We start from the raw sequence: 24,593 nt of genomic DNA, 5'->3' as shown, positions 1-24,593 counted from the left end.
TGATCATGTTTTCTTTCATTAATGTTGCTTCTCTGCTAACATCAGTAAATACGTGGAGGTGATGTGTTCCCAGAGCACCGCTTGGGCAGGGAATTGACAGATTACCAGCTTGTGAGGCTAGAGAGATCCGAGTCTGATCATCCAGCTACCACAGGCCAGAGACTCTCACCTACTGATCCCTTCACATCCAGCCAGCGACTTGCGGCTGAACGTGCTCCATGGGGTCTGGAAGGCTCCGGAGGGAGGAAAAGGTCCAGCCGTGAGCTGGAAAGGGAAATCTTTCAAAGCAGGGTGTGCAGAGGTTGCACAGAGGGGATGGGACGGCTCAGGGGGGAGGGGGGCTGGGGAAATGATCCAAAGCCGGTCACAAAGCCACTGTCCCTGCCAGCACTGACAGGCCTCCTTGTTGGTAAGAGGCCAAGGAGCAAATAGGCCAGAGAGCGCTCCTCTCCCCCAGAGAGAGGTGTCTCTGCAGGGCAAGGCCGAGGCCCATCAGTGGGGCAGGGTGGGGTGAAGCAAGGCCATGCAGTACGCATTCTGGGGATGAACGTGTAGCACTAGACACGCTGAGCGGGAGGAGCGGGGCCAGGCCAGCGGCTGGAGGGGGCGGAAGGAGGCCGAGATCAAAGCCGGGGCGTCCCGACCGCGGCTGCTCACCGGCTCTGGTGAAGTAGTAGCACTCCGGCGAGGAAGGGGCGTCCAGGCAGTGCAGGTGGCCCCTCCCGGCGACCAGCACCCGCAGCGCGAAGGAGGCCAGGTACAGGCTGAGGATGACGATGTCCAGGCAGTTCCACAAATCCAGGAGGTAGCTGTGCAGCCCCTCGATCCACACCTCCTTGCACTCGTACCAGAAGAAGCCTGCCGGGGCGGGGCGAAGCGTGAGCCCCAAGCCCCCTCGGGCTGACACCTCCCCAGGGGGCGGGTTGGATTCAGCCTCTGGACAGAGCTTCCCCCTCTGCAAATCCGGGGGGGGGGGGGGGGGAATCATAGATTCATAGATTCTAGGACTGGAAGGGACCTCGAGAGGTCATCGAGTCCAGTCCCCTGCCCTCATGGCAGGTCCAAAAACTGTCTAGACCATCCCGGATAGACATTTATCTAACCTACTCTTAAATATCTCCAGAGATGGAGATTCCACAACCTCCCTAGGCAATTTATTCCAGTGTTTAACCACCCTGACAGTTAGGAACTTTTTCCTAATGTCCAACCTAAACCTCCCTTGCTGCAGTTTAAGCCCATTGCTTCTTGTTCTAACCTTAGGGGCTAAGATGAACAAGTTTTCTCCCTCCTCCTTATGACACCCTTTTAGATACCTTCATCCTTCCTTCTTCCCCCTCTTGTCTGCCTTGCCTCTCTGCCCCATCAGCTCCCCCGTGCAGGGTGTTCGTACAGCACCCAGCACAGCGGGGTCCTGATCGCAGCTGGGGCCTCCTGCCAAAAAAGTCACAACGACTCCTAGCGATACCCCCATATCCCCCCCTAAATTCCCTCTCCCCCCCCCCTCAGGGATTCGCACCCTGGAGAGATCTGCAGGCCGCTCCCAAGCCCTAGACTGACCCAGCGCCCAGCCTTGCCCCCATGGGGCGGGTTTCACCATTGACTGCAACTGATGCAGCATCCAGCCCTTAGTTCTCTTACCCCTTCCCCACGGATCGGGGCCTCCAGCCCTTTCATCCCCATCGCTGCTCTTCTCAGGATCCCCTCCCACCACCTGCATCCAGCAGCCCCTTGGGCACCGGGCTTAAACAGAAACAACCCCGGGAGCACAGAGCCTGCGGCAGGCGATCGCTGCTGGTGCTCACGGGAGGAGTCTGACCCTAGGGGCTCAGCTCAGCCGATTCCAATGGGAAAGTGCGGCTCCCCTCAGAGCTAATTGATTATCGCATCGTACCAGAGCCAGGGAAACCATCACCCAACTCATTCCTGCCAAGCCAGCTCCACCCAGCTGTTCTCTCTTCCCCAGAGCCCTGGGGCCAGGCATGGTCAGACAGTGTTGCCTGCTGGAGGCTAATTTCTCTCCCCACGTCTGTCTGCCCTGAAACCTCCTGTCTACGTCGGAGCTGAGAAGACTTAGGGACACAAAGCCCTTCTGGGGGCTGGATTTGGGACTGCAGATTATTAACAGCTGCTGCCTCTGTGCTGGCTTCAGAGCGGGCAGTGAGAGGTCTCGGTCCAGCTCCAGACGGGCGCGTGTCCTTCTAGGAACCGCCACCAGGCCCCGTGCTGGCCGTCTCAGCAGAGGCGGCAAGAATTCAATCAGCCCTGGAGAGGGAACCCCCCCTTCACGCCTCTCAACCCGGCCCCCGCTGCTACGCATTGGGATTGGGGGCGGGGAGACTGTGCCCAGAGGGATTCAGAGGTGGAGGGGCTGTGCCCAGAGAGATGGGGGGGGCTGTTCCCAGAGGGATTCGGAGGTCAGAGGGGCTGCGCCCAGAGGGATTGGGGGGGGCAGGGGAGTGGCGCCCAGAGGGATTCAGAGGCAGGGGGGCTGCGCCCAGAGGGATTGGGGGGTCTGTGCCCAGAGGGATTCGGGGAGGCAGGGGGGCTGTGCCTAGAGGGATTCGGGGAGGCAGGGGGGCTGTGCCCAGAGGGATTGGGGAGCAGGGGGGGACTGTGCCCAGAGGGTGGGATTCCCTGGGGTGCAGACAGTTGACACAGGGCCTAGGCATCCTACTTAAGACAGCAGCAGCCACCTGCTTCTCCTTGAATCCTGTGCTTATGTAGTCCCCTGCCAACGCCCCTCCCTGCCAGGCGACAGGGACGGCTGGACTCTGGCCGGCAGCTCTTCCCGCGACCTACCAGCCACCCAGACCATGTGCAGGGAGTTCTCCCACACGGTCTGATTGCGTCCCAAGAAGATGTGATGCTTGTGCTCCAGGAACAAGGACTCCACCAGCAGAAAGATCAGAAACCAGAGATACGAGGCCGAGTGGAGGAGGAACTTGATCACTGGGATCTTCAGCATTTTGCCAACCTGCCCAGGGATGGACGGGGGGAAGGATAGCTCAGTGGTTTGAGCATTGGCCTGCTAAACCCAGGGTTGCGAGTTCAATCCTTGAGGGGGCCATTTAGGGATTTGGGGCAAAAAAATAGTTGGGGATTGGCCCTGCTTTGAGCAGGAGGTTGGACTAGATGACCTCCTGAGGTCCCTTCCAACCCTGATATTCTATGCACAGGCAGCGGCAAGCCTTAGGGCTGCAAAGAGTCCCACAGCTGCCAATTCCCCCTCCGGAGGGCAGAGACCCACAGCCCCACGCTCATCCTGGCCTGCACAGGGACCCATTGAACTCACTGAGGGGGGCTGCACAGATGCAGTGACCCCCTCTCCTTGGGTCATCAGCACCACCACGTAGAGCTAACAGAGGGACTCTATTAGCAGACAGCAATAGTAGGCTGTTACCCTACAGTGAAGCAGATGCTAGTGGAGGCCATGACACACTCTTAGCCAGTGTGTTGTGCAAGGATCTCCCCGAGCAGATTGGGCCCCAATCTGCAACATACAGTTGAGCGAGGGGGAATATTTAAGCATAAAACTCCCCCTACGTGAGCATTTGCAGCAGCAAATCTGAAGTGCTGGAACAATGGAGAATGAACTCAGAAGGGGCAGAGATATAGTGGAGTTCAAATTCATGGGATATGGGTGGATAATTCCCACCCCCACACTGTTGGCTCAGTTCTAGGGAGAGAAATCAGCAGAATTGCAATCAAGTTTCCATGGGCACGTAGGGATTGCCAGCTCGGATGAGACCCGAGGTCTCTCTAGCTAGTCTCCGGTCTCTGAGGGCCCAGCACCGGCTGCACCAGAAGGAGGTGCAAGAACCCTGCAGTAGCAGATGTGGGAGAATCTGCCCCCTTGTTGGGTCCCATCGTGGCCTGGCAGGCTGCTCACCCGTGACTTCGGGGCAATCCAGTACACCAGGCACAGGAGGGGCATGGTCAGGAAGATGGAACAGGAGACAAAGAACTTCCAGAGCGTGTTGCTCCCGCGCCAGCCCGACAGGTTCCCGCACCAGATGGACGAGAGCACTTGTTGGCAGATGGGATGGGCAACAAACTGATCCGGAAGGACAAGAGGGGAGGAGGTCAGGCGGTTCGGAACAAAAATATTTATAGCCACCGGTAGCTTTCTGTTGCCCCAGCCCTTTCAGCCCAAAAGGTCCCAAAGCCGTACACAGGCACTCTGTTTCTAAGGAGCCCTGACCTACCAGTGACATGCAGCCACCTCTTGGGTGGCACATGGTTTAGCCGCTGCATAGCTGCACTGCACAAGGGCTATGGGCATGGGGTGAAGGATGATCCCACATCCAAGTGATATCCGAGGGGGAATTTAGAGAGGAATGGTGCACCCTGGAACCAGGACTCCGGGGTTCACACCCTGACTCCCAGGGATCGTTAGTGACATCTCATCTGAAAGACTGTGCCTGCGGCACCCCCTAGTCTTATGCTGAGGTATTGGCTCAGTGCTGAGCGCCGCCTAGGGACGCCAAAGCCTCCCAGTCTCCTCCCTGGACTCACCTTCTTCTGGTTGTAGTTGACGGCCAGCCGGAGCCGGGCGAGGTTGGGGATGCCCTCCTCGAAGGCCTGGCTGTCCAGCTCCTCCTCCTCCTCCTCGCTGTCCCCCAGGTCGTTCAGCACGGCTGTCACCTCGCTCTGGTTACGGCACATCCCCAGCAGCTCAAAGGCAAACTCCTGGCTCAGGAGCTCCAGGCTGAGGTACTCTGGCTGCGGGAGGGGGACAGGCGGGTGGGGCAAGGGGACAGTACCTGAGCACAGGTCCCATCACCTTCTACTGCTGCAAGGGTTTTCCTTGTGCTCTTTGTCTCTGGTCGGTCATGGCTTTGCCTCCTTTATTTGCGCAGGGGGCTGGACTTGCTGACCTCTCAAACTCCCTTCCAGGCCTACATTTCTATGACTGTATGACCGTAGTCAAGAGGGGCCATTTCTGTGGGGTCCCTCCCATAACAGCACAACAAGGGGTGCTCAGAATGAGAGGGCTGCAAATTTACATATGTACAATTAACCTGTGGAACTCCCTGCTGCAGGGTGGGAGAGCGGCAAATATCTCAGCCAGGTTCAATAGAGGATTCGGCTCCCGTGGGTTCCAGGATGCACATGTTTGAACATCTCCCTGGAGTGGAATCAGGGGTGTAGCGGGGTGATTACCCCGCTCCTGCCCTGAAGGGCTTAAAACAGCCCTGGGAGAGGGCTATGGCAGGGGAAAAGCTGGGCTGATTGGGGAAGCAGCCACAGCTGGGCCACGCCCCAATCAGGCCCCAGCTGGCCTGTATAAAAAGGCTGTGAGCCAGAGGCCCAAGGGGAGTCTCTCTCCAGGCTAGGAGAGAGCAGGGCCTGGCTGCCTGCAGAAAGGGGACTGGGAGTGAGGCAGGGCTGGGCTGGGGAGAGGCAGGGGAGCTCCAGGCTGGCAACTCCCCAGGCTGCAGGGCCTGGTCCAAGGCCCATAGAGACACTGGGAGGCAGAGGAAGGCAGCAGGTCCGAACCCCCTTGCCTATGATGAGTGGCTTTTACACTGCAGTCTGCCCCAGTGACCAGGGGCTTGGTGATGACTGGCAGTAGCCCAGACTGAGGCAAGGTGGAGATAGAGGGTTGGGGGTTTCCCAGAGAGGGGAGACCCATAGAGACTGGTGGGGGTATTGCCAGAGGGCAGCCCCAGGGTAAAGGGGCACCAGGTCCTGGGAGGGACACAGGGGCCCGCGGCAGCGGGACACCGGCCTGCAGAGGGCGCTCCAGAGGCTGGAACAGCTAATTCCTGAGATGACCAGCAGGAGGCGCCGCAGCGGAGTCCTGCACACCTTCGGGGGAGGCAAAATTCGTTCTCCCCCCTCCCCCTCCCCCGGCTCACACTGGGGAGGGACGATGACTGTGTTAAACCCCCAGGGTCCAAATTCAGAGCTGGTAGAAGCAGGTGTAACGCCACTGAAATCTAGCATGTTGCACCTGCCTCTCTTCGCTCCCTGGGTCCTGCAGACCCGTCACCCCAGGGGAGGTGGAACCCTGTATTCTGAGCACAGAACCACGGCTACCCGCAGAACAAGGATGGACGGAGAGTGGAACCAAGACCCCAGCCTTGGCATGGAGACCGCGGAGAGCCTCACCTTGAACTCCGGCTCCTTGCAGGAGAGGCGCTGCAGCTCCCGGCTGAGCTTGAAGGCGGTCAGCATGGCATCCTCGCTGGCGATGGAGAGGTAGGCCCGGCTGGCGATGCCCTTGTAGGTGTTGATGCGGAAGAGGGAAAACTTGAGCAGGTCATACTTGCGGCCGTTGCTGCACTCCAGGCAGGTGCAGGAGATCTTGTGGGGCCGGGGGATGGCGTGGCCTTTCTGCACCAGCATGTCCACGATCTCGTAGAGGTCCTTCTCGCAGGCCAGGGTGAGCGGCGTCACGCCGGGGGCGAAGCGGGCGTTGTCGATGGAGCGGTCGAAGAAGGCCAAGGAGAAGGACTTGATGTCCATCTTGATGCTCTTTTCCTGGTCCAGCCGGTCCAGCAGCAGCTTCACCACCTGGGGCTGGTTGGTGTCCACGGCGACCAGCAGGGCCTCGTGGATCTGGCGGAAGTCGAACTTGACGTAGCGCAGCAGGGTCCCAGTGATCTCCCCACCGCCCACGCGGATGGCCAGGTTGAGGGCTTCCCGCCACGCGCGGTCCTCACTGTCGGCCTGCTGCTGCAGGATCCCGTCGCTCCCCTGCAGCAGCTGCTGCACCCGCAACAGGTCCCCCTCCTGGATGGTGTCGAGGAGCTCGCTGGGGAACCTCAGCTTCCTGTTGACTATCTCCCTCCAGCTGGGTTGCTGCGAGGGGCAGAAAGTGGCACAGTGGTGGGCCTGCCTCTATGGAACCCCCACCTGGAGCCAGGGCTCTGCCGCTGGCAGGCTCACAGCACCAGCTCCTTGGAAAGGAGCCCACAAGCTGCTGGAGCCCTGGCTAGAGCTGGGGTTTGGGCTGCCTGAGAATGGCAAGCTCCTTTCTGCTGAGCAAAATTGATGCTCTCCTCAGTTTCACGCGTGCTAGGCAATAACAGCCACAGACAGTCCATTTCACATGCATCTTTCACCAACGCCGTAGTGTGGGGGGTTGGAAATGGCATTTTTAGGGATCTCCAGGTTGCCAGGAAATTTCAGGAAATTTGCTTTCATTCCAAATTGGAACAAAAACCCAAATCCCCGGTGAACCCAAATCCCTGGAGCGTGGCCAGCTGCACCCAGGCGTTCTGAATTCCACCTCCTGCTCTAGCCACTAGAGCACTTTTCCTCCCAGAGAGAAGCCCAGACATCCTGAATCTCAGTCCCGATTTAGCCATCAGATCTCGTCCCTCCTAGGAGTAGCTAGTTGCATCCTGAGGTCTGCAGGACGGCTATGCCTGGAGAACTCGCAAACCGAGGTAACCTGGCTGTATCTGGCTCTCAGTTATGCTGGAGCGAAGCCAGAGTCGCTCCATTGAGGTCTGTGGAATTACTCCAGGGACGTACCTGAGAGCAGAACCCAGTACCTCCCTGCGGCTGTCACTTGGTTGGAGCTACCCAACCATGAATTCGGCTCAAGGATACGGGCTGGAGCTTCTGGCGTCCAGTGGTTCTTTCCCATTTAGGAGGGCCGGGCTGCTGCTGGGGAGACTGGGCTGGCTTGAACTTTCCCTTCTGTCCCCTATACCGTCAGCCCTTGCCACCATTGGATTGTTGTTGTTTTACCTCAGTGCTAAGAGGCCCCCGGTGAGATCCCTCCCCCCCCCCCATGCTAGGTGCTGTACGTACCCACAGCCAGTCCCTGCATCCAAGAGTTTACAGCTTAAAGGGACAAGACAGAGAGAGGAAGCTGAAGTTTTATTCTTCCCCTTTACAGATGGGGAGAGAGATTAAGGGACGTGCACGAGGTCTTGCCCCCGGAGTCTGCAGCCGAGGCAAACCCCTGTCCAGGGCCTTGCACACAAGATATCAGAACCCGAGTCAGGGAACTGAAATTCCCCCAGCTAGCCAGGCCGTTCCAGGCCACCTCCTCACCCACCGCGCTCTCTCATTTTGGATCCAGCAGCTCTTTTCAGACCCAGCCTCGCCCCCTCGGCTCCTCGCTGCCACTCTAGCTGCCGAGCAGCAGCAATGGCGGGAAGCAGAAGTATGTTGGAAGGGGGGATGAGAGAGACCTGTTGCTGGCTGGGAACCCCTCTTTCCATTCATCCTCCCCTTCCAGGCTCAGATTGCAGCTCCCAGCTTAACATAACACACGCTGCCTGGGGAGAAACGTGGTGGCACTGACTAATTACCTGCTGGCTAATTAGCTCCCCAGGCTTCATTAAGCACGCCTGATTGAATTCACAGCTTGGATATTTCACAGCACCTCGACTGCATTAGAGCCAAATGGGGCTGGAAACCAGCCAGTGATGCTCTTTAAAGAACAAAAAACAAGGTGGGGGCTGGGTGCCGGGCTCAGGAACAGCTGCTCAGAAGGGCCCTGCCAGATACAGCAACAGCCTGCGGTGGGGAGAACAGTTCAGAGAGCATTCACAGTGGCAGAGTTGGGTACAGGCTCTCTAGAGGCTGGTTCACCTGAAGGATAACAGCCTACCACCACTGCCAGCAAATGGAGTCACTCCTTTAGCTCAAGTGGTAGGGGGGCTGTGCTGTGGCACTGGTATTCTGAGGTTCAAACCCTGCTGGGAGGATGGGAGCAGGCTGTATCATTTGGTTCATATCTAAGTCCCTGTCGTGCTCACGTCCTAGGAATGTGTACAAGGAACAGAAGAGGTGAAGGAGTGAATTCCACGGGACTATCTGCACCGGGCACCTGATTGTGAGAGTGATGCTCATCCAATCAGGTAAGATAAACAATGCCATGTGACTTCAGCACCCAATTGGAACTAACCAACTCAGCTTGGTACTCGACCATTTGCAAGGAACTAGTTGCAAAGGAGCTCTGGCTGGAGAATAATTCAGCCTGTCACATTGGCTAAGTGATCTCAGGGATCGGAGAAGTCAGGAGAGCTAGGTTCTGTTCCCAGCTCTGCAATTGACTCACTAGGTGTTGTGGGGCAAGTCACGTCCCTGCTCTGTGCCCACGTCCCTGCTCTGTGCCTTTTCCCATCTGTAAAAAGGGGGGAATTAAACTCCGAGAATGTCAGAGATCTAAATGGGCTATAGTAGCACTACACAGAAAGGTGGCATGGGGAGATCACTGTAATTAACGCAGCCTTTAAGGCCAGAAGGAACCAGCGTGATCATCTAGTCTGACCTCCTGCACATCACAGGCCACAGAACCTCGCCCACCCACTCCTGGAATAGACCCCTAAACTCTGGCTTAGTTACTGACGTCCTCAAATCATGGTTTAAAGACTTCAAGTTACAGACAATCCACCATTTACACTAATTCAAACCAGCAAGTGACCCGTGCCCCATGCTGCAGAGGAAGGTGAAACCCCCTCCAGGGTCTCTGCCAATCTGACCTGGGGGAAATTCCTTCCTGACCCCAAATAGGGGGATCAGTTAGACCCTGAGCATATGGGCAAGACTCACCAGCCAGACACCTGGGAAAGAATTCTCTGTAGTAACTCAGAGCCCTCCCCATCTAGCATCCCATCAGCGACCGCTGGGGACATTTGCTACTAGCAGTCACAGATTGCCTACAGTGGCACATGAGCCATCTCATCAGACCAGCCCTCCATAGACTTCTCACAGTCCAGAACCTCAGTATACCTGATCTCCGTCACTTGCAAATGACACAGAAGCAGGTCTGTGGGGAAGGACAGAGGTACAGTCTGGGATTGCAAAAAGAATGTCCCATGTTCAAGGGGGCAGCTGCTCACATGGTTAAGCTGTTGCATCATTACCTGTTGCACAAACAGAGAGCGAGAGAGAGCGAGAGAGAGAGAAGTAGCTTTCCTGTTAACCCCAGAACTTCTGCAGTGTCCTCCGCTTCTTTCGAGTGTGACTGATCAATATTTTCACCTCTGAGGTTGGGTTATTAACAGTAACTAAATACACAGGACAACATATTCATTTTATATTTCTAGATGCTCCTGTCCAGATGGACTCCAAAGCACCTCGATGTGTAACATACAGCACCACTAAAATGCAGCCACCTCTGGGGTGGAGGGAAGCAGCTGAGCAGAGCACAGTACAACTGTGTGCATTAGGGGGTGGGGGATATTTTGGATAAGGGTTCCCGAGCAAATCCCCACCACTTACAAGCATGAATTCAAAGCATGTTACCAATATCAAATCCTTAAAATTCACCCCAGGCCTGGACATTAGTTCATTGGCCCCATTTTAGAGATGTGGAGATCGAGGTGCAAGAGATTTAGCAGCAGAGATGGGATTAGAAGGCAGGAGTTCCTAGCTCCCAGATCAACGGACTGTACCTCCCTCCCCCTGGGTCCTTAAAACCCAGGCGGAACCAGCAAGATCCAGCCACACACTGCCTGGAAGTCAGTACCTCTGCAGCCCCTTGGAAGGATGAATCATAGAATATCAGGGTTGGAAAAGACCTCAGGAGGTCATCTAGTCCAACCCCCTGCTCAAAGCAGGACCAATCCCTAGACAGATTTTCGCCCCAGATCCTTAAATGGCCCCCTCAAGGGTTGAACTCACAACCGTGGGTTTAGCAGGCCAATGCTCAAACCACTGAGCTATCCCTCCCCCCACAGGGCTGAGCCAGCTGTGATATGATTCAAGCCAGGGATTTGAGGGGCCAGACCATGCCTGCTGCAACTCCAATGATGGCTTGGTCCTGTGCGGTCTCAGACTTGGTGCAGAAACCATCGCCCATCCCGGAATCATCCATGCCTCTCTCTTGCCCCACTCCATCTTTTAAATGCCCAAGCGCGCTTCTTTAACTGAACCCCCGGGGAAGGTGGGAAAGCAGGGCAGGGGAACCCAGGATATAATGGGGAGGAGAGGTGATCCTGGCTGCCCAGCCAACTGCATTCCCCTCATGCCCAGTCTGACAGATCGCTTTGTGCTTCCCAATGCTTTTCCAACTCTCCTGCGTGCCCTCCCTGCGCAGCTCTGAACAGACCATCAGCTTTTACCAACTCTTCGCCCCAGGGTTCTCCTGCTCCGGTTCATAGGTCACTGGCCGCTCCATGGAGCCCTTCACGGAGCTCTTCAGCCAGCTGTGCGGTTGTGGGGAAAGCAGAGGGACCCAGGAGAGGGCCTCTCACAAAGCGCTCTGAAGATCACAGTGGCTGAGAAGCCCCTTAGCGCGTGATCTCCGTGTGCCACCCACATGCCATAGACCGGGTGAGACCTGAGCCGAGGACCCTCTCTCTGAGGACCAGCCCGTCTTAAGTGGCCAGCACCACGCTGTTCAACCTTCCTACCAATTTTCCCTGCTCCTTCTCGGAGCATTACCTCACGGGGCACCGTGTGGGCCCAACGCTGGTACAGGGCAAGCAAGGCGGGTCTCACCATGGCAGGGCTGTTACAAAGAGAACTCTGTTACTCACCATGACGCTCTCCATGGCCAGCCCTGGTCAGCAGATCACTCCGCTGTGCCGGTCGCTCCTTGCCTAGAAGCAGCCAGCTGGAGAGAGGGCTGGAGGATGCTCAGGGCCCTGGTCACCAGTGGGAGAAGCTTTGGCTCAGAGCCATTGCCCAAGGCCATTCACATCCACAAGATGAAGTCCCAAACTGTGCCACGGCTCAGCCCAGGAAGCTCCAATTCCAGCCCTTTTCCCTCCACCTGGGCAGCAGCTGGCGTCTTATTTCCTTCCTCCATTCACCCTCCAGGACAAGATGAAGTCTTGTTTGTCCCTGGCATGGGTATGACCAGGTAAGAGCAGCAGGACCCACCTGCCCCTTCCCCAGAGAGCAGGGCCGCTCCAGGCACCCAGAGGGCGAAATTAATGAGGACATCAGCAACCGCCCTCCCACGCTGCTGCGGGGAAACTACAGGTGTTTTTCTCTGGTTGTTTTTCTTTCCTCTGTCTGTCAGTCTCTCTCTCTCTCTCCTTTTCACACCCTAATCCTTTCCCTGCAGCAAATGAACTCCTTGCTTAGATCCAACAGGCCTCTCCGGAGAGCATGAAGAGGATGGGCTTGGCTGCTGGGGTACATCCCTCACATTCAGTATCCGGGTTTATCTCAGATTCCAAGACCAGATAGGATCAGTGTGATCACCTTGCCTGACACCTGGATAGCACAGGCCAGAAAACTGCCTCGCAATCATTCCTAGAGCAGAGCTTTTAGAAAAACCACCACTATTGATTTAAAAATTGTCAGTGCTGGAGAATCCACCATGACCCTGGGTAAATCGTTCCAATGGTTAATTACTTGTACTGTTAATTCACGCCTTATTTTCGGTCTGAATTTGTCTAGCTTCCACTTCCAGCCATTGGATCATGTTAGACCTTAGGCTGCTGCCAGAGTGAAGAGCCCATTATTCAATATTTGTTCCCCACGTAGGCACTTATAGATTGTGATCAAGTCACCCCTTAACCTTCTCTTTGTTGAGCTAAACAGACTGAGCTCCTTGAGTCTATCACTATCAGGCAGGTTTTCTAATCCTTTAATCATTCTCATGGCTCTTCTCTGGACCCTCTCCAATGTATCATTCTTCTTGAATTGTGGCACCAGAACCAGACACAGGATTCCAGCAGTGCTCGCACCAGAAGTAAAATAACCTCTCTTCTCCTACTCGAGATTCCCCTGGTAATACATCCCAGGGATTGCATTAGTCTTTCAGGCCACAGCATCGCACTGGGACCTCATGTTCAGCTGATTATCCACTATGACCCCCAACTCTTTTTCAGAGTCGCTGCTTCCCAGGATAGCGTCCCTCAGCCTGGAAGTACAGCCTGCATGCTTTCTTTCTAAATGGAGACATTTACATTTAGCTTTATTAAAACGCAGATTGTTTGCTTGTGCCCAGTTTACCAAGCGATCCAGATATCTCTGTATGAGTGACCTGTCCTCTTCATTATGTACCATGCCTCCAGTTTGTGGGTCATCTGCAATTTTATCAGTGATGATTTTATGTTTTCTTCTAGGTCATCGATAAAAATCTTAAATCGCATAGGGCCAAGAACCAATACCTGCGGGCTTCCAGTAGAAACACACCCGTTCGATGAGTCCCCATTTACAATTACATTTTGAGATCTAGCAGCTAGCCAACTATTAATCCATTTAATGTGGGCCACGTTCATTTTATAGCACTCTAGTTTTCAATCAAAATGTCATGTAGTACCATGTCAAATGCCTAACACTATATTACCTTTATCAACCAAATTTGTAATCTCATAAAAAAAAAAGATATCAAGTTAGTTTAAAATCTATTGTCCATACACTCATTTGATGGGCATTAATTACATTACCCTCCTTTAATTCTTTATTAATTGAGTCCCATTTCAGCCGCTCCATTCTCTTTCCCAGGACTGATGTCAGGCTGACAGGCCTATAATTACCCAAGTCATCCCATGTACCCTTTTTAAATATTGGCCCAACATTAGCTTTCTTGCATTCCCCTAGAAGAACTTCCCCAGTGCTCCAAGACTTATTGAAAATCAGTATTAATGGCCCAGTGAGCTCCTCCCTGATTAAAGGACTTTATTCTTACTAGGATCAAGTGTCCCTCGCTGCCTACAGCCCCCTCCGCTCTGATCTCTCCAGGTCTCTTTAGTTTGGGTTCTGGCCACCTGCACGTTTGCTCCCATCCCCTGATTTTGCATCATCTGGAAATTTGATCATGGTTGGACTGATGCCAAAGAACAGCTGACAGATGTGAAGCAGCTGCTCAGCAATCAGAGAGGTGCTTGGTTATCTTAGTTTAGCCTCTGGAATCTTAGAGCCGTGGACTGGCCAACAGCTGACAAAAAACATCCCTGCTTGGAGACCGACTGCACTACCACAGACACAGCTGCCGATGCCCTAGCAGGACCCTGCAGCTTCCAGTGCTCCCCAGATCTTTGAGAACTAGTCTGTTAGTTAAAGCAAGGCTCTTAAACATCTGGGGGCCAGCTGGGTCCTAACATGGATTGGCTTAGCATGGGACAGGACAAGAGACACAATGCTTTAGCTCTGCTAAATATCAGCACTAACCAGCCATGCCTAAACCGCATCAGCTTTGCAGTGTAGGATGAATGTCTCTCAATGCTTCCTTCTCTCCTCTCTGCCGGTGCCAACGAGACGTGTCGGCTCCCCAGAGAATCAGGACGCAGCTGTGTCTGTGTGTTTGCCTGTAAATTACCGACCGCCCTTCTGCAAGTGAACGGTGGGCAGTAGCAGGGAACCATTCCGGATCTACCCGTAACAACATGGGGTGGAGATCCCCTATTCCTGGGAATTCAGTTCAGTGTGACCCACACGGCAATGCGTCCTACGAGTTACATGCAGGGAATGGGAGCCCTTATTACATGTACTGAAGTAGCACTTACAGGCCTCCACTGAGATCAAGGTCCCACTGTGCTAGGCACTGCACATGCTAACAGGCATTGCCCTGCCCTGAAGAGCTTTATTGTCATCCCCATTTCACAGATGGGAATTGAGGCACAGGGAGATAACGTGATAGACCCAAGGCAGCAGCACTGGGACTAGAACCCAGAGCACCTGGGCCCTAGGCCAGTGCCTTAACCACAAGGCTGTCCTCCCTCTAAGTGGGGTCCCTGCTTCTGTTCCTACCTACCTGTCACCTTGGGTAGACAGACAGGTAGACAGACGCACTCTAGCTTCGCCAGAGCCAGCACACGACAAATAGCAGCGTGGATGCTTCAGGCCAGCCACCCAAGCTCGCCCCCCATAACAACTACATGGGGGAAATGAGACACTTTTCATAAAACATTCACTCTGTATCTGACCTCTCAATTCCCATCCTCCAAGGAAACCTGCACAACACCTTCCAAAGGCGAGCCTGGGAGCTTAAATTCCTAACATCTTGAATACTGCGTGCAGATGGTCGTTCCATCTCAAAAAAGATATATTGGAATTGGAAAAGTTTCAAAAGAGGACAACAAAAATGATTAGGAGTATGGAACAGCTTCCATATGAGGAGAGATTAATAAGACTGGGACTTTTCAGCTTGGAAAATAGATGATGAAGGGGGGATATGATTGAGATCTATAAAATCATGACTGGTGCGGAGAAAGTAGATAAGGAAGTATTATTTACCCCTTCACATGACACAAGAACAGGGGTCACCAAATGTAATTAATACGCAGCAGGTTTAAAACAAAAGGAAGTATTTCTTCACACTACGCACAGTCAACCTGTGGAACTCTTTGCTAGAGGATGTTGTGATGGCCAAGACTAAGAGGGTAAAAAAAAAAAAAAAAAAAAAGAATAAATTCATGGAGGATCGGTCCATTAATGGCTATTAGCTAGGATGGGCAGGGATGGCGTCCCTAGCCTCTGTTTTCCAGAAGCTGGGAATGGACGACAGTGGATGGATCACTTGATAATTGCCCTGTTCTGTTCATTCCCTCTGGGGCACCTGGCATTGGCCGCTGTCGGAAAACAGTATACTGGGCTAGATGGACCATTGGTCTGACCCAGTCTGGCCATTTTTATGTTCTTAACTTTGCTAGACACCAAAAATTACAGATTTGATAAAGACACTGGATTTATGGCTCATTACAACAATCCATAACCCGCTAAGCCTCCCTTGGCATGTGACTGCAGAGGAGTTAGCTGCCCACTTCACCTGGAATGGTCTCTTGCAACATGTGTTAACTCCTTATACTTAACAACCTGTCCCACCTTGTATTTAGCTGTGACACTCAAAGTGCCTTTCCCAGACCTGAAGAAGAACTCTGTGGGGCTCGAAAGCCTGTCTCTCTGACCAACCAGACGTTGGTCCTATAAAAGGTAGCTCCTCCCGCACCTTGTCTCTCTAATATGGGACCTACATAGCTCCACCAACACTGCAAACAGTCCATCCCTACATCACAGGTGTATGTGAATGTGTCCGTCTGCCTGGCTCTGGCTGAGTCATCATTGTCCTCCTTCCAATCCCCCCTCAACTCTCCTTTGCTGTGAGGCTGACAAAAAACTTGACAGTGGTCAGGCTACTGATGTGCTGAGACCCCCGCCTGCCGTGCTGGCTAATACAGTCTTTGTTTCCTTGTGCTCCCCCTTCAGTCTGTCTCCGTCTGTTGTCTCTTGTCATACGCTTAGGTTGTAAGCAATCTGGGGCAGGACCATTGAGCTGTGCCGTACAGCTCCTAGACCATCCCTGGTGTGATCCTTCTGAAGTCAATGGAGTTGCCCCAGGGCTGAACGCATTCCAGGATGCCCATGGCATGGGGCCTGTGTCCCAGTGTCACCATGACGGCGATGGCCCCAGTCCAAAGGAGGCTCCAACCCAGCTGAGCAGAGTGACCCTAAGGCTCAGACACAGGGATACCTCAATACGGGGCTGATGGGGCGATAGGGGGGCGTGTGCCAGCGTTGTGTCTCTACGGCCCGGCTTGGCCCTGCCAGCCTTATTCCACCCACAGCCAGGAGTGGGAGGTCTCCAGGGCTCCTGCCTGCTCCCCACAGGTGCTGGCATGCCTCTCCACCTCTGCTGTGCTGAACCGGAACTCACAGATGGGGCACGGCACCCAAGCCTCGGGGGGCTCCTCGCGCCGGGGATCTTCCCGTGGCGGGGATGGCCAGGCGGTGTCTGGAAGGGAGCCATCTTCCCCACAGGTGGAGGCGTGAACAGGAAGGAGATCTGTGCTGAAGCAGCCTGCAGCGAGGAGAGACGACAGCAGAGCTAACCCAGGGCCATCTGGGGCTTCAGGCTGAGAGCAAGGTTAGAACTTGGGACCCCAGGCCCTTGCCACTCGATCTCGGTCAGCTGTTCCTAGTATAGGGCCTACCGCATAACTGGGCAGTTCTGATTCCAGCCAGGAGAGGGCAGTAGCATGAACAGAGTGCAGTTTATTACTTTACAACAATCAACATGTATACAGTGCTTCTCATAAATTCCAAGGCCAGACGGGACCATTGGGATCACCTGCTCTGACCTCCTGTATAACACCGGCCAGCGAACTGTCCCAAAATAATTCCTAGAGCAGAGCTTTCATTCTGAAGGAGCCCAAGCCACTGTATACATTCACCAGCCGTTGAAATGCAGCCACCTCTGGGGTGGCACCCCGTCAGCTGTTGAAGAGCAGCGAAGGCTCCCATAGCTAATTGAAAGTGCTGGGGGAGAATCAGGTCAGTGGAGTGTAGTTGCAGCCTGCCTCCGAGCTCAAACCCTGGTTCCATGTGTTCGACAGCCTCCGCAAACAAACCATGGGCACTGAAACCAACCTCACCTCCCTACGCCCCTTTGGGTCTCCTTAAGCAGGTGTGGCTGAAGCCGGCTGAACTGCTGGGCGCTTGGCTGCTCTGAAAATCAAGCCACTGGGGCGCCCAAGTATGGATTTAAGTGGATACTTTTTAGGTAAGCCAGGGTATGTCTTCACTACGCCGGATCGGCGGGCAGCGATCGATCCAGCGGGGGTCGATTTATTGCATCTAGTCTATACGCGATAAATCGACCCCCAAGCGATCTCCCATCAACTCCTGTACTCCAGCTCGGCAAGAGGCGCAGGCAGAGTTGACAGGGGAGCGGCAGCAGTCGACTCACCGCGGTGAAGACACCATGGTAAGTCGATATAAGTATGTCGACTTCAGCTACGTTATTCACGTAGCTGAAGTTGCGTAACTTAGATCGATTCCCCCCCCAGTGTAGACCAGGCCCAAGTTTGAATCAGAGAAACGCAGGGCTGGAAGGGACCTCAGGAGGTCATCTTTCTAGTCCACGTCCCTGCAAAGAATTGAATAAAGGCGGCAAGGCTGTGACTAAGACGGGAGAGAGAGAAATCCCTCACAGCAGTAAAAGGTAATGGGAGTGGAACTGAGCCATTACTGGTGTTTTAAGGGCGGCGCGTGAGCCTCTGCCTTTGAGACACCCCATAGTGGTCAGAGTAACAACAATCCAGACTGGCTGTCTCTCTAATGGCCCATCTACACGGCAAGTGAAGGTGTGATTGTAGCACGGGTAGGCAGGCTGCGCTAGCTTTCATCCAGCTAGCCCGCGTAATAACAGTAGTGAAGATACGGCAGCAGGGGCTAGCAGCGAGAGTACATCCCCAGTCGTTAGCCCGTGCTGCTGGATCTTCACTGCTATTGTTACTCACGTGAGCTGGATTAAAGATGGCACAGGTCTGCCTACCCACGCTTCCGTCACACCTCCCCTGGCAGTGTGAACAGACCCTAGAGATACACGCTCGTTCAGAGATACTCACACTGAGGCTCGCAAGCCGCAACTGGCTCTTTAATGTGTCCCTTGCGGCTTTGTGCAGCACACGATATTAAAACACTGTGATTGAATTAACCAATCTACGTTATTAACCCATCAGGATGCTTTTACTACGTTATTAACCAATTGTAGTTGTTAAAATAACAACATTTGGTCAGTCATTTTGCTGTGAGAATAATATATAGAGATAAAAGCTAAATATTTCCCCATCCCGCTGTTTAAATCTGACTCTATAGTACTGAAGTAAAGGAAGAGCTGAATTCACACGACGGTGGCTCTTTTGGGTAATGTTGGTCACTAATTTGGCTCCTGAACCACTGAGGTCTGAGTACCCTGCTCTAGGTCAATACCAAGTTACTGGGCTGGATGCTGGACCCCTGGGGTGAGTTTCTTTGGCCAGTTTGCATATCAAACTAGACAGATACAACGGTCCCCTCTCGCCTTGAAGTCTATGCTCACCCTCTTCTTTGAGTCCAGCTCTGGAGACAGAATCAGGCGAGACGCCAAGCTGAACACCCCACTGATCGCAAACCCACCAGATGGGCAGGGATCACATCACTCTTTTTTACGACCAGCTGAGTTAATGGAGGGGCCTCCCGTGCTCGACCCAAGAGCCGGCTGCATCTCAGGGGTGGATCCTTTGAGCCACACAGATCCAGCGTGTGTGCGACAGACCCAAAGGGCCTTCCAAAGAGAGCGATTTAGGCAGGAGGACATGCTCTAAGGCACTCGTTATAGCTGGCAGCAGCTCTAGCCCGCACCCCAGAACACTCACCTGCACAGATGGGGCATGTGCCCATCTCCCCGCCTGCCTCTCCACCATCATCCAGCTTGCTGGACCTTCCTCCCCGGCTCCTGGCTCTTCCTCCCTGGGTACCAGGCCTGGGCATTGACCTGCAGAGAGAGATTTCAGGAGCAGCTGTTTCTCCAGTTTGCAGCATCCTTTGCCCTCGCACCCCAAAGGGTAACCCAGGCTCAGAGAAGCTGCCCTGCCTGTTGAGACACACCAGAGGCGGCAGCTGGAAGGACCAGGATCGCCCCATTCCTGCTATCCCGTCCTACGCACCCACTGGCTGTGATGGAGACCCAGAGGAGAGCCCCAGGAAGGCTCTGCGTGGGCTGGGACACTGGCTCAGAGAAGGAGCTGCCAGCTGGGCTCCGAAGGGGGAACTGGGACATTTGGAGGGTTAAGGGGAACACAACAGGGCTGATCCGTTACCTCCCTGCGGTGCCTTGCGATCTTCGTCTCCTGCTTGGCTTCACCCGGACCCTTCTCAGGGGTGGAGCGTCATGGACATCCTGCACAGGGCCTGGAGAATAACCAGCAGCAGCATTGTACCTAGCTCCTGGATAGAGCTTTACAAAGCAGGTTGGGATCGCTGTCCCCATTTCACAGATGGGGAAACTGAGGCAACAGGAGGGGAAATGACTTGCCCAAGGTCACCCAGCAGCAGTTCTGAGAATAGAACCCAGGTCTCCTGAGTCCCAGCCCAAGGCTCCGCCCACCAGGCCACACAGCCAAGCCAAGTTGGCACCAACACATGCAGACGTGCCACTGGCAGGTGGTTTGGTGGGACTGGAGACGGGGAGCTTCCCATGCTCCAGAATCAACAAGCAGCAGTTCTGAATGGCGATGCTGAGCCACGAACACATGGGGGAGGGACATGATTCACTGGCTGAGATGGACACCAGGTAAGCCCAGCCCATGGAGTCTGCACCAGGGGATCAGGGGCTGATGGTGCTTAGCTATCTTGGGGCGGCATGAGCTCTGCGCTAGGAGGGTCGAGACCCCAAGGAGAGAGGGGAGCTGGCTAGAGCAGGAGGGGGCTGGAACGAAGAGCAAAGGGAGGAAATGGAACAGAAGCTGCCGACAGCGAGAGCTCCTCCTGTGGGACAGTCTCCCAGTGGAAAGCCCATCTCTGAGGGCTGTCACCAGCCCAGAGATCAGAACGGTTTCACAGCCTTTGGTGCCTGCCTCTAGGGAAGAGATGGGCCAGCTGGGGGCTCCGCCAGAGAGCGTAGGGCCAGTCCTGCCTTGGCTGTGGGGAGGGTCAGCCTGGATGGGACCAAATAGTGCTCATCTTCCCAGCAACGGTGAGACCTCATCCCTCTGTTGGCTGGGGACTGACAGAGCAGGCCTTACCCGGGGCAGAGGGAGACATTCCCCATTAGCTGCCTGGGCATATTCCAGAAGCCCAGGATCCAACCAAGCCCCTCGTGGTCCGTAGGCAGCACTTCCAGCAGTGGGGCCCCGTGAGTGCTTTTCGCCAGCTGGGCAGAGGGCACCATGCCAGGTCCTCCCAGATGTCCATCGCTCTCTGGATCATTACGGGAGCGCGTGCCAGAAGAACAGCTGCTGATCCCACCCGAGGGGGCAGGACAGCTTTGGAGAGGGCTGCAGTATCCCCAGCTCAGCTGGGCAGAGAAGGAGCTTGGGGGATCCCACTCGAGTCCCCACACGGCTGCAACCGACTCACGGTTCACGGCTGGATCTTCACTCTGCTGTCCCCGGCTGCTCCCCGATCTCTCAGCGGCCAAAGAGGTGGCGCTGGGGCCCGGCGGGAGAGTGCGGCTGCGCGACTGGGCCGCTGACAGCACCATCCTGGCTGTCCGGCTGAGACAGGTCGGGCTGCGGGGATGAGGCCCACAGCTGGGCTCCAGCAGCTGCAGTCGGCTCTTCAGTTCCTCCTCCTCCCCCTTGCTCCTGGGCAGAGAGAGCCAGAGACCCAGTGATTCCTGCCAACTGGCCAGGGAACACCCCTGAACAGGACGGACACTCCCTGCTCCCAACTCTGGAAGGGATCTCCCCCAGGGCCAATAGCACATCCCTTCCAGCAGCAGCTCAGGGAGTGATCAGGACTTTGGCCCGGACCCCCACCCACCCCACAGCTGGGCGTGCGGGTCAGTCTATCCTGCGGTGACCCCGAGCTAGGATACAATGGTAGCAGGAGGGGCTTGTCCGTGGGGAGGGGTGGGAGACTCCAGCTGGAAGAGGCTGCCATTCATGATGGCTTTGGCCTGGAGGGCATCCTAGGGGCTTGCTCCCAGCGCCAGCGGAACAAGCGGGCACAGAGCCCATGAGCTTCCATAGGTGTTTCGGGCCCTCAGCTCCTGTCCAGCTCAGGACACAGCACAGGGCTAGATCCAGCTGGCGGAGAACAGCCCCCTGGAGCAGCCCCGAGTGGCAGCCTGGCCGTCCTGCCCAGTCGATGGGGACAGCGCACTGAGAGAGGCAGTGCCGGGAGAGGAGAGGGATCCTGGGAGGGGAAGCAATCACTAGGACCAAGGGTTCCTCCCAGCCTGAGCCACTGGAAGGGGGTTGGCAAGCCCCCAGCTGGGAGCCATAGTAGCAGCTCCCATGCGAATGTCACTGGCACCGTGACAGCCCCAGGAGGGAGGGGAAGCCACGCATGCCACTGCCTTTGGCCCAGCCCCACAGCTCCAAGACGCAGCCCCTCCCTCTGAAGGGTGATTGCTCCCCTGAGGATACTTACGGCTGCACCTCCGGGAAAAATGTCCTGCGAAAGGCGGGGCTGGCGAGCCAGGGGCTGGCTGCGGGCTCGAGACCCGTCTGGGGGAGAGGGAAACACAGCTCAGAGCCCTGCTCTCATGGGAGATATCCCCCAGCCCCCCCCCCCCCCCCCCCGAGCCAGCGCGCGCAGAGAACCAGTAGCAGTAGAGAGAGAAGAGACCCCCAAGCCCCATCCAGCCCACCCCCATGGCCAGTGCCCTAGAGCACATAACACAGGAACAATCCTGCACTGGTCCCCGTCAGACAGCTAGAGGATGGACAGGCATCCTCCCCCTCTGAACCTGGCACACTCGACTGCATAGGCCACGCAGCACCCAGGAGCCGGGCCGGGCGGGCTGAGCAGGCCACTGGCCTATCCCCACTGTGACCAAGCGGCGAGAGCACCAGCCTCAGCACCAACAAGAGACCTCCTTCTGCCGCCCCAGACCCCCTCGCCCAAGGAGCATGGGGATCCCTCGCAGGCCCTGACCTGGGGCGGAGCTGGAGCCGCCTGGCTGTGATCGGGGTCCAACGGGGTGCGGATGTGGATGAATGAGAGGCCAAATTGGGCCTGCTTGTTGAAGGGCTGGCTGCAGGTGATCCTCACGCGATCCCACTTCTCGCCCAGTGCCGCCGCTAGGAAATCCCCTGGGGACAGAGCAGGAGCAGATGGGCAGCTTCACTCCTGGAGCGAGACGCTGCCGCCTTCTAACGGCCTTGCAGTCAACACAGGAACATGGCCCTGCCACCCCACATCCAACCATGGGGCCCCAGCTCCACAGATCCAACCACTGGGACCGTCCCGCCTGGGAGTCCACTGCCCCGCCACACCAGATCCAATCCCTGGGACCACAGCTCCCCAAATCCAACCACTGGGACCGTCCCAACTGGTACTCCACCACCCCAGCTCTAACCGCTGGGACCTCCACTCCCCACAGCGCCAGATCCAACCACAGGGACCCCAGCTCGCCACCACACCTAATCCATCCTGGGAACACCCTGACTGAGCCCCCTCTCCCCCCACATGACAAACCAGATCAACGCATCAGGACCATCCAGGCTACTTCCCCAGCTCCCGCCAATGGTCCACCTAATCCTGTCTCAGTGGCCAATACTTGTTGATTCAGAGGAAGAAAAAATAACGCCCAGGGCAACTGTACACGTACAGGCACAGGGGTGACCAGTTCAGGTACCCGGATCCTATCACGCGGGGCCCGAGTGAATACCTGGAGAGAAGGCAGCCCTGGAGATGGGATGAACTCCCATCATGAAATGTGATTACTTGCTAGAACAGGGCTTAGAAGGGCAGGCATGATGCACCACCAGTCATGAGCCTTAATCAAAATGATACCCAGCCAGTGACCCGCAGCCACTCCTGTGAGCGGGGCCCCCTTTACCCTCTTTAAACATCCGGACCCCAGAGCGGTTCCTGTCCAGCTTCGAGTCAGCCGGCGTCATCAGCGTAGTGCTGGGCACCAGGGTAACATAGGGCTGGTCCAGCGGCCAGGAGGAGCGCCCCACGTCCACCTGGAGGAAGGCACAGCCGCAGTTCCCTGCGTGTGGAGGGGCAAAGGTCAGGCCCAGTCGGAGCAGCTGAACCTCCCTCAGCTCTGATCAGCCAGATCTGGGCACTGAGACCGGAGCCCCAAAGAGCTGGCTGGGGAGCCACCCGGCGCAATGGGAAGCGAGCAGGGCTGTTCACTCTCTGCGGGGAGCACCCACAAGAGGCCCGCCAGGCACCAGCAGCAATGGCGGCTTTGAGGAGGGATGTTGTTCTAATCTGCACCCCAGGGACCTGTATCCCGGCATGTGGCAGAGACTGACCCATTGGCACGAGATATGGGGTGAGCATTTTGCTAACTGGGAGAGACTTTCTCCTTGTGGCCAGCTAGTTAGAAAGGGGACTAGCAGTCAGGCGATTTCCCAGCCCCGCCACTGTCTCACTTGGGCAAGTCACCTCCCCTCACTGTGCCTCAGTTTCTCCATCAGTAAAACAGGGACAGCTGTGACAAGAGACAAGTGCACAGTGTTACCATGGTAGTATGGGGAAGTAGTTAGAAACCTCTGAATTCCTCGGAAGACAAGCCCTTCAAGCGTAGAGACAAGCACGGTGGCGTTGCAGGAGACCCCAGAGAGATTTGCAGGTTAGACTGCCCCCAAGGGGTCGGGGGTCTCGGTTTCTCCCTCTCTCATACCTACGTCTATGTAGCCAATAGGACTAGCCCGTTCCAGCTGCAGCTCCACTTTCAGCTGCCTGCTCCGATCCTGGGGGCAGCTCAGCCAAGGGTGAATGCCATCGTCGCGCAGCAGATTCTCCACTGGATACCTGGGGTCCTGCACCAAACCAGTGGGGAGGGGAGAAAGCAGAAGCACGGTGCTTAGTAGAGGGGTGGGGATAGAAGTAGGGGGGGTCAGCAATAGTTACTGTTCTCTAGTAATGATCTGAAAGCACATTACAGATTTTACAAAAGGGTCAGACCTTACCTACTGCTGAAATGCAGCCACTGCTGGGGTGAAGTGTGGTAGATGCCTACCAGCACACAGAAACATTATACAACAGTTTACGGCAGGAAGAATACTGTATCCAATTCACAACACTTTCCAGGCCAGATCCTCAGCTGGTGTAAAGTGGGGAAATCTGGATCTATGTCAGTTTATACCAACGGAGGATCAGACCCTCAATTTCTATAAGGCATTCCATTCAAGGATCTCTCAGTACTAGGGTATGCAGCGTTCTGCAACAAAATGTAGCACCCCCTCGTGTCCAATTAAAGAACTGCAATTGAAGATGAAAAGCATTATTATTACCTGAGAGGTGAAGGACACCACATGGTTGATTTTAACTGGAGCCAT

The 24,593-nt window shown here is 55.5% G+C and overlaps 1 protein-coding gene across 1 annotated transcript in view; it reads right to left on the bottom strand.

Annotated features, from left to right (window-relative positions):
* XNDC1N (XRCC1 N-terminal domain containing 1, N-terminal like) overlaps window positions 1-24,593 on the bottom strand; it is a 43,349-nt gene extending 18,756 nt beyond the window's left edge. Inside the window, exons 1-14 of the mRNA XM_065397831.1 lie at window positions 24,549-24,593; window positions 23,936-24,074; window positions 23,138-23,293; window positions 22,231-22,388; window positions 21,724-21,800; window positions 20,707-20,933; window positions 20,373-20,547; window positions 19,005-19,123; window positions 16,464-16,666; window positions 6,115-6,807; window positions 4,516-4,722; window positions 3,890-4,054; window positions 2,800-2,974; window positions 658-858 (exon numbers count right to left, since the gene is read on the bottom strand). Of these exons, the coding sequence (XP_065253903.1) occupies window positions 658-858; window positions 2,800-2,974; window positions 3,890-4,054; window positions 4,516-4,722; window positions 6,115-6,807; window positions 16,464-16,666; window positions 19,005-19,123; window positions 20,373-20,547; window positions 20,707-20,933; window positions 21,724-21,800; window positions 22,231-22,388; window positions 23,138-23,293; window positions 23,936-24,074; window positions 24,549-24,593 (2,740 nt within the window). The remainder of the gene's footprint in view (window positions 1-657; window positions 859-2,799; window positions 2,975-3,889; window positions 4,055-4,515; window positions 4,723-6,114; window positions 6,808-16,463; window positions 16,667-19,004; window positions 19,124-20,372; window positions 20,548-20,706; window positions 20,934-21,723; window positions 21,801-22,230; window positions 22,389-23,137; window positions 23,294-23,935; window positions 24,075-24,548) is intronic.

This window comes from Emys orbicularis, chromosome 1 (assembly GCF_028017835.1).
Source record: "Emys orbicularis isolate rEmyOrb1 chromosome 1, rEmyOrb1.hap1, whole genome shotgun sequence".
Taxonomy (NCBI): Eukaryota; Metazoa; Chordata; order Testudines; family Emydidae; genus Emys; species Emys orbicularis.
This window is presented reverse-complemented; position numbering and strand designations above follow the sequence as displayed.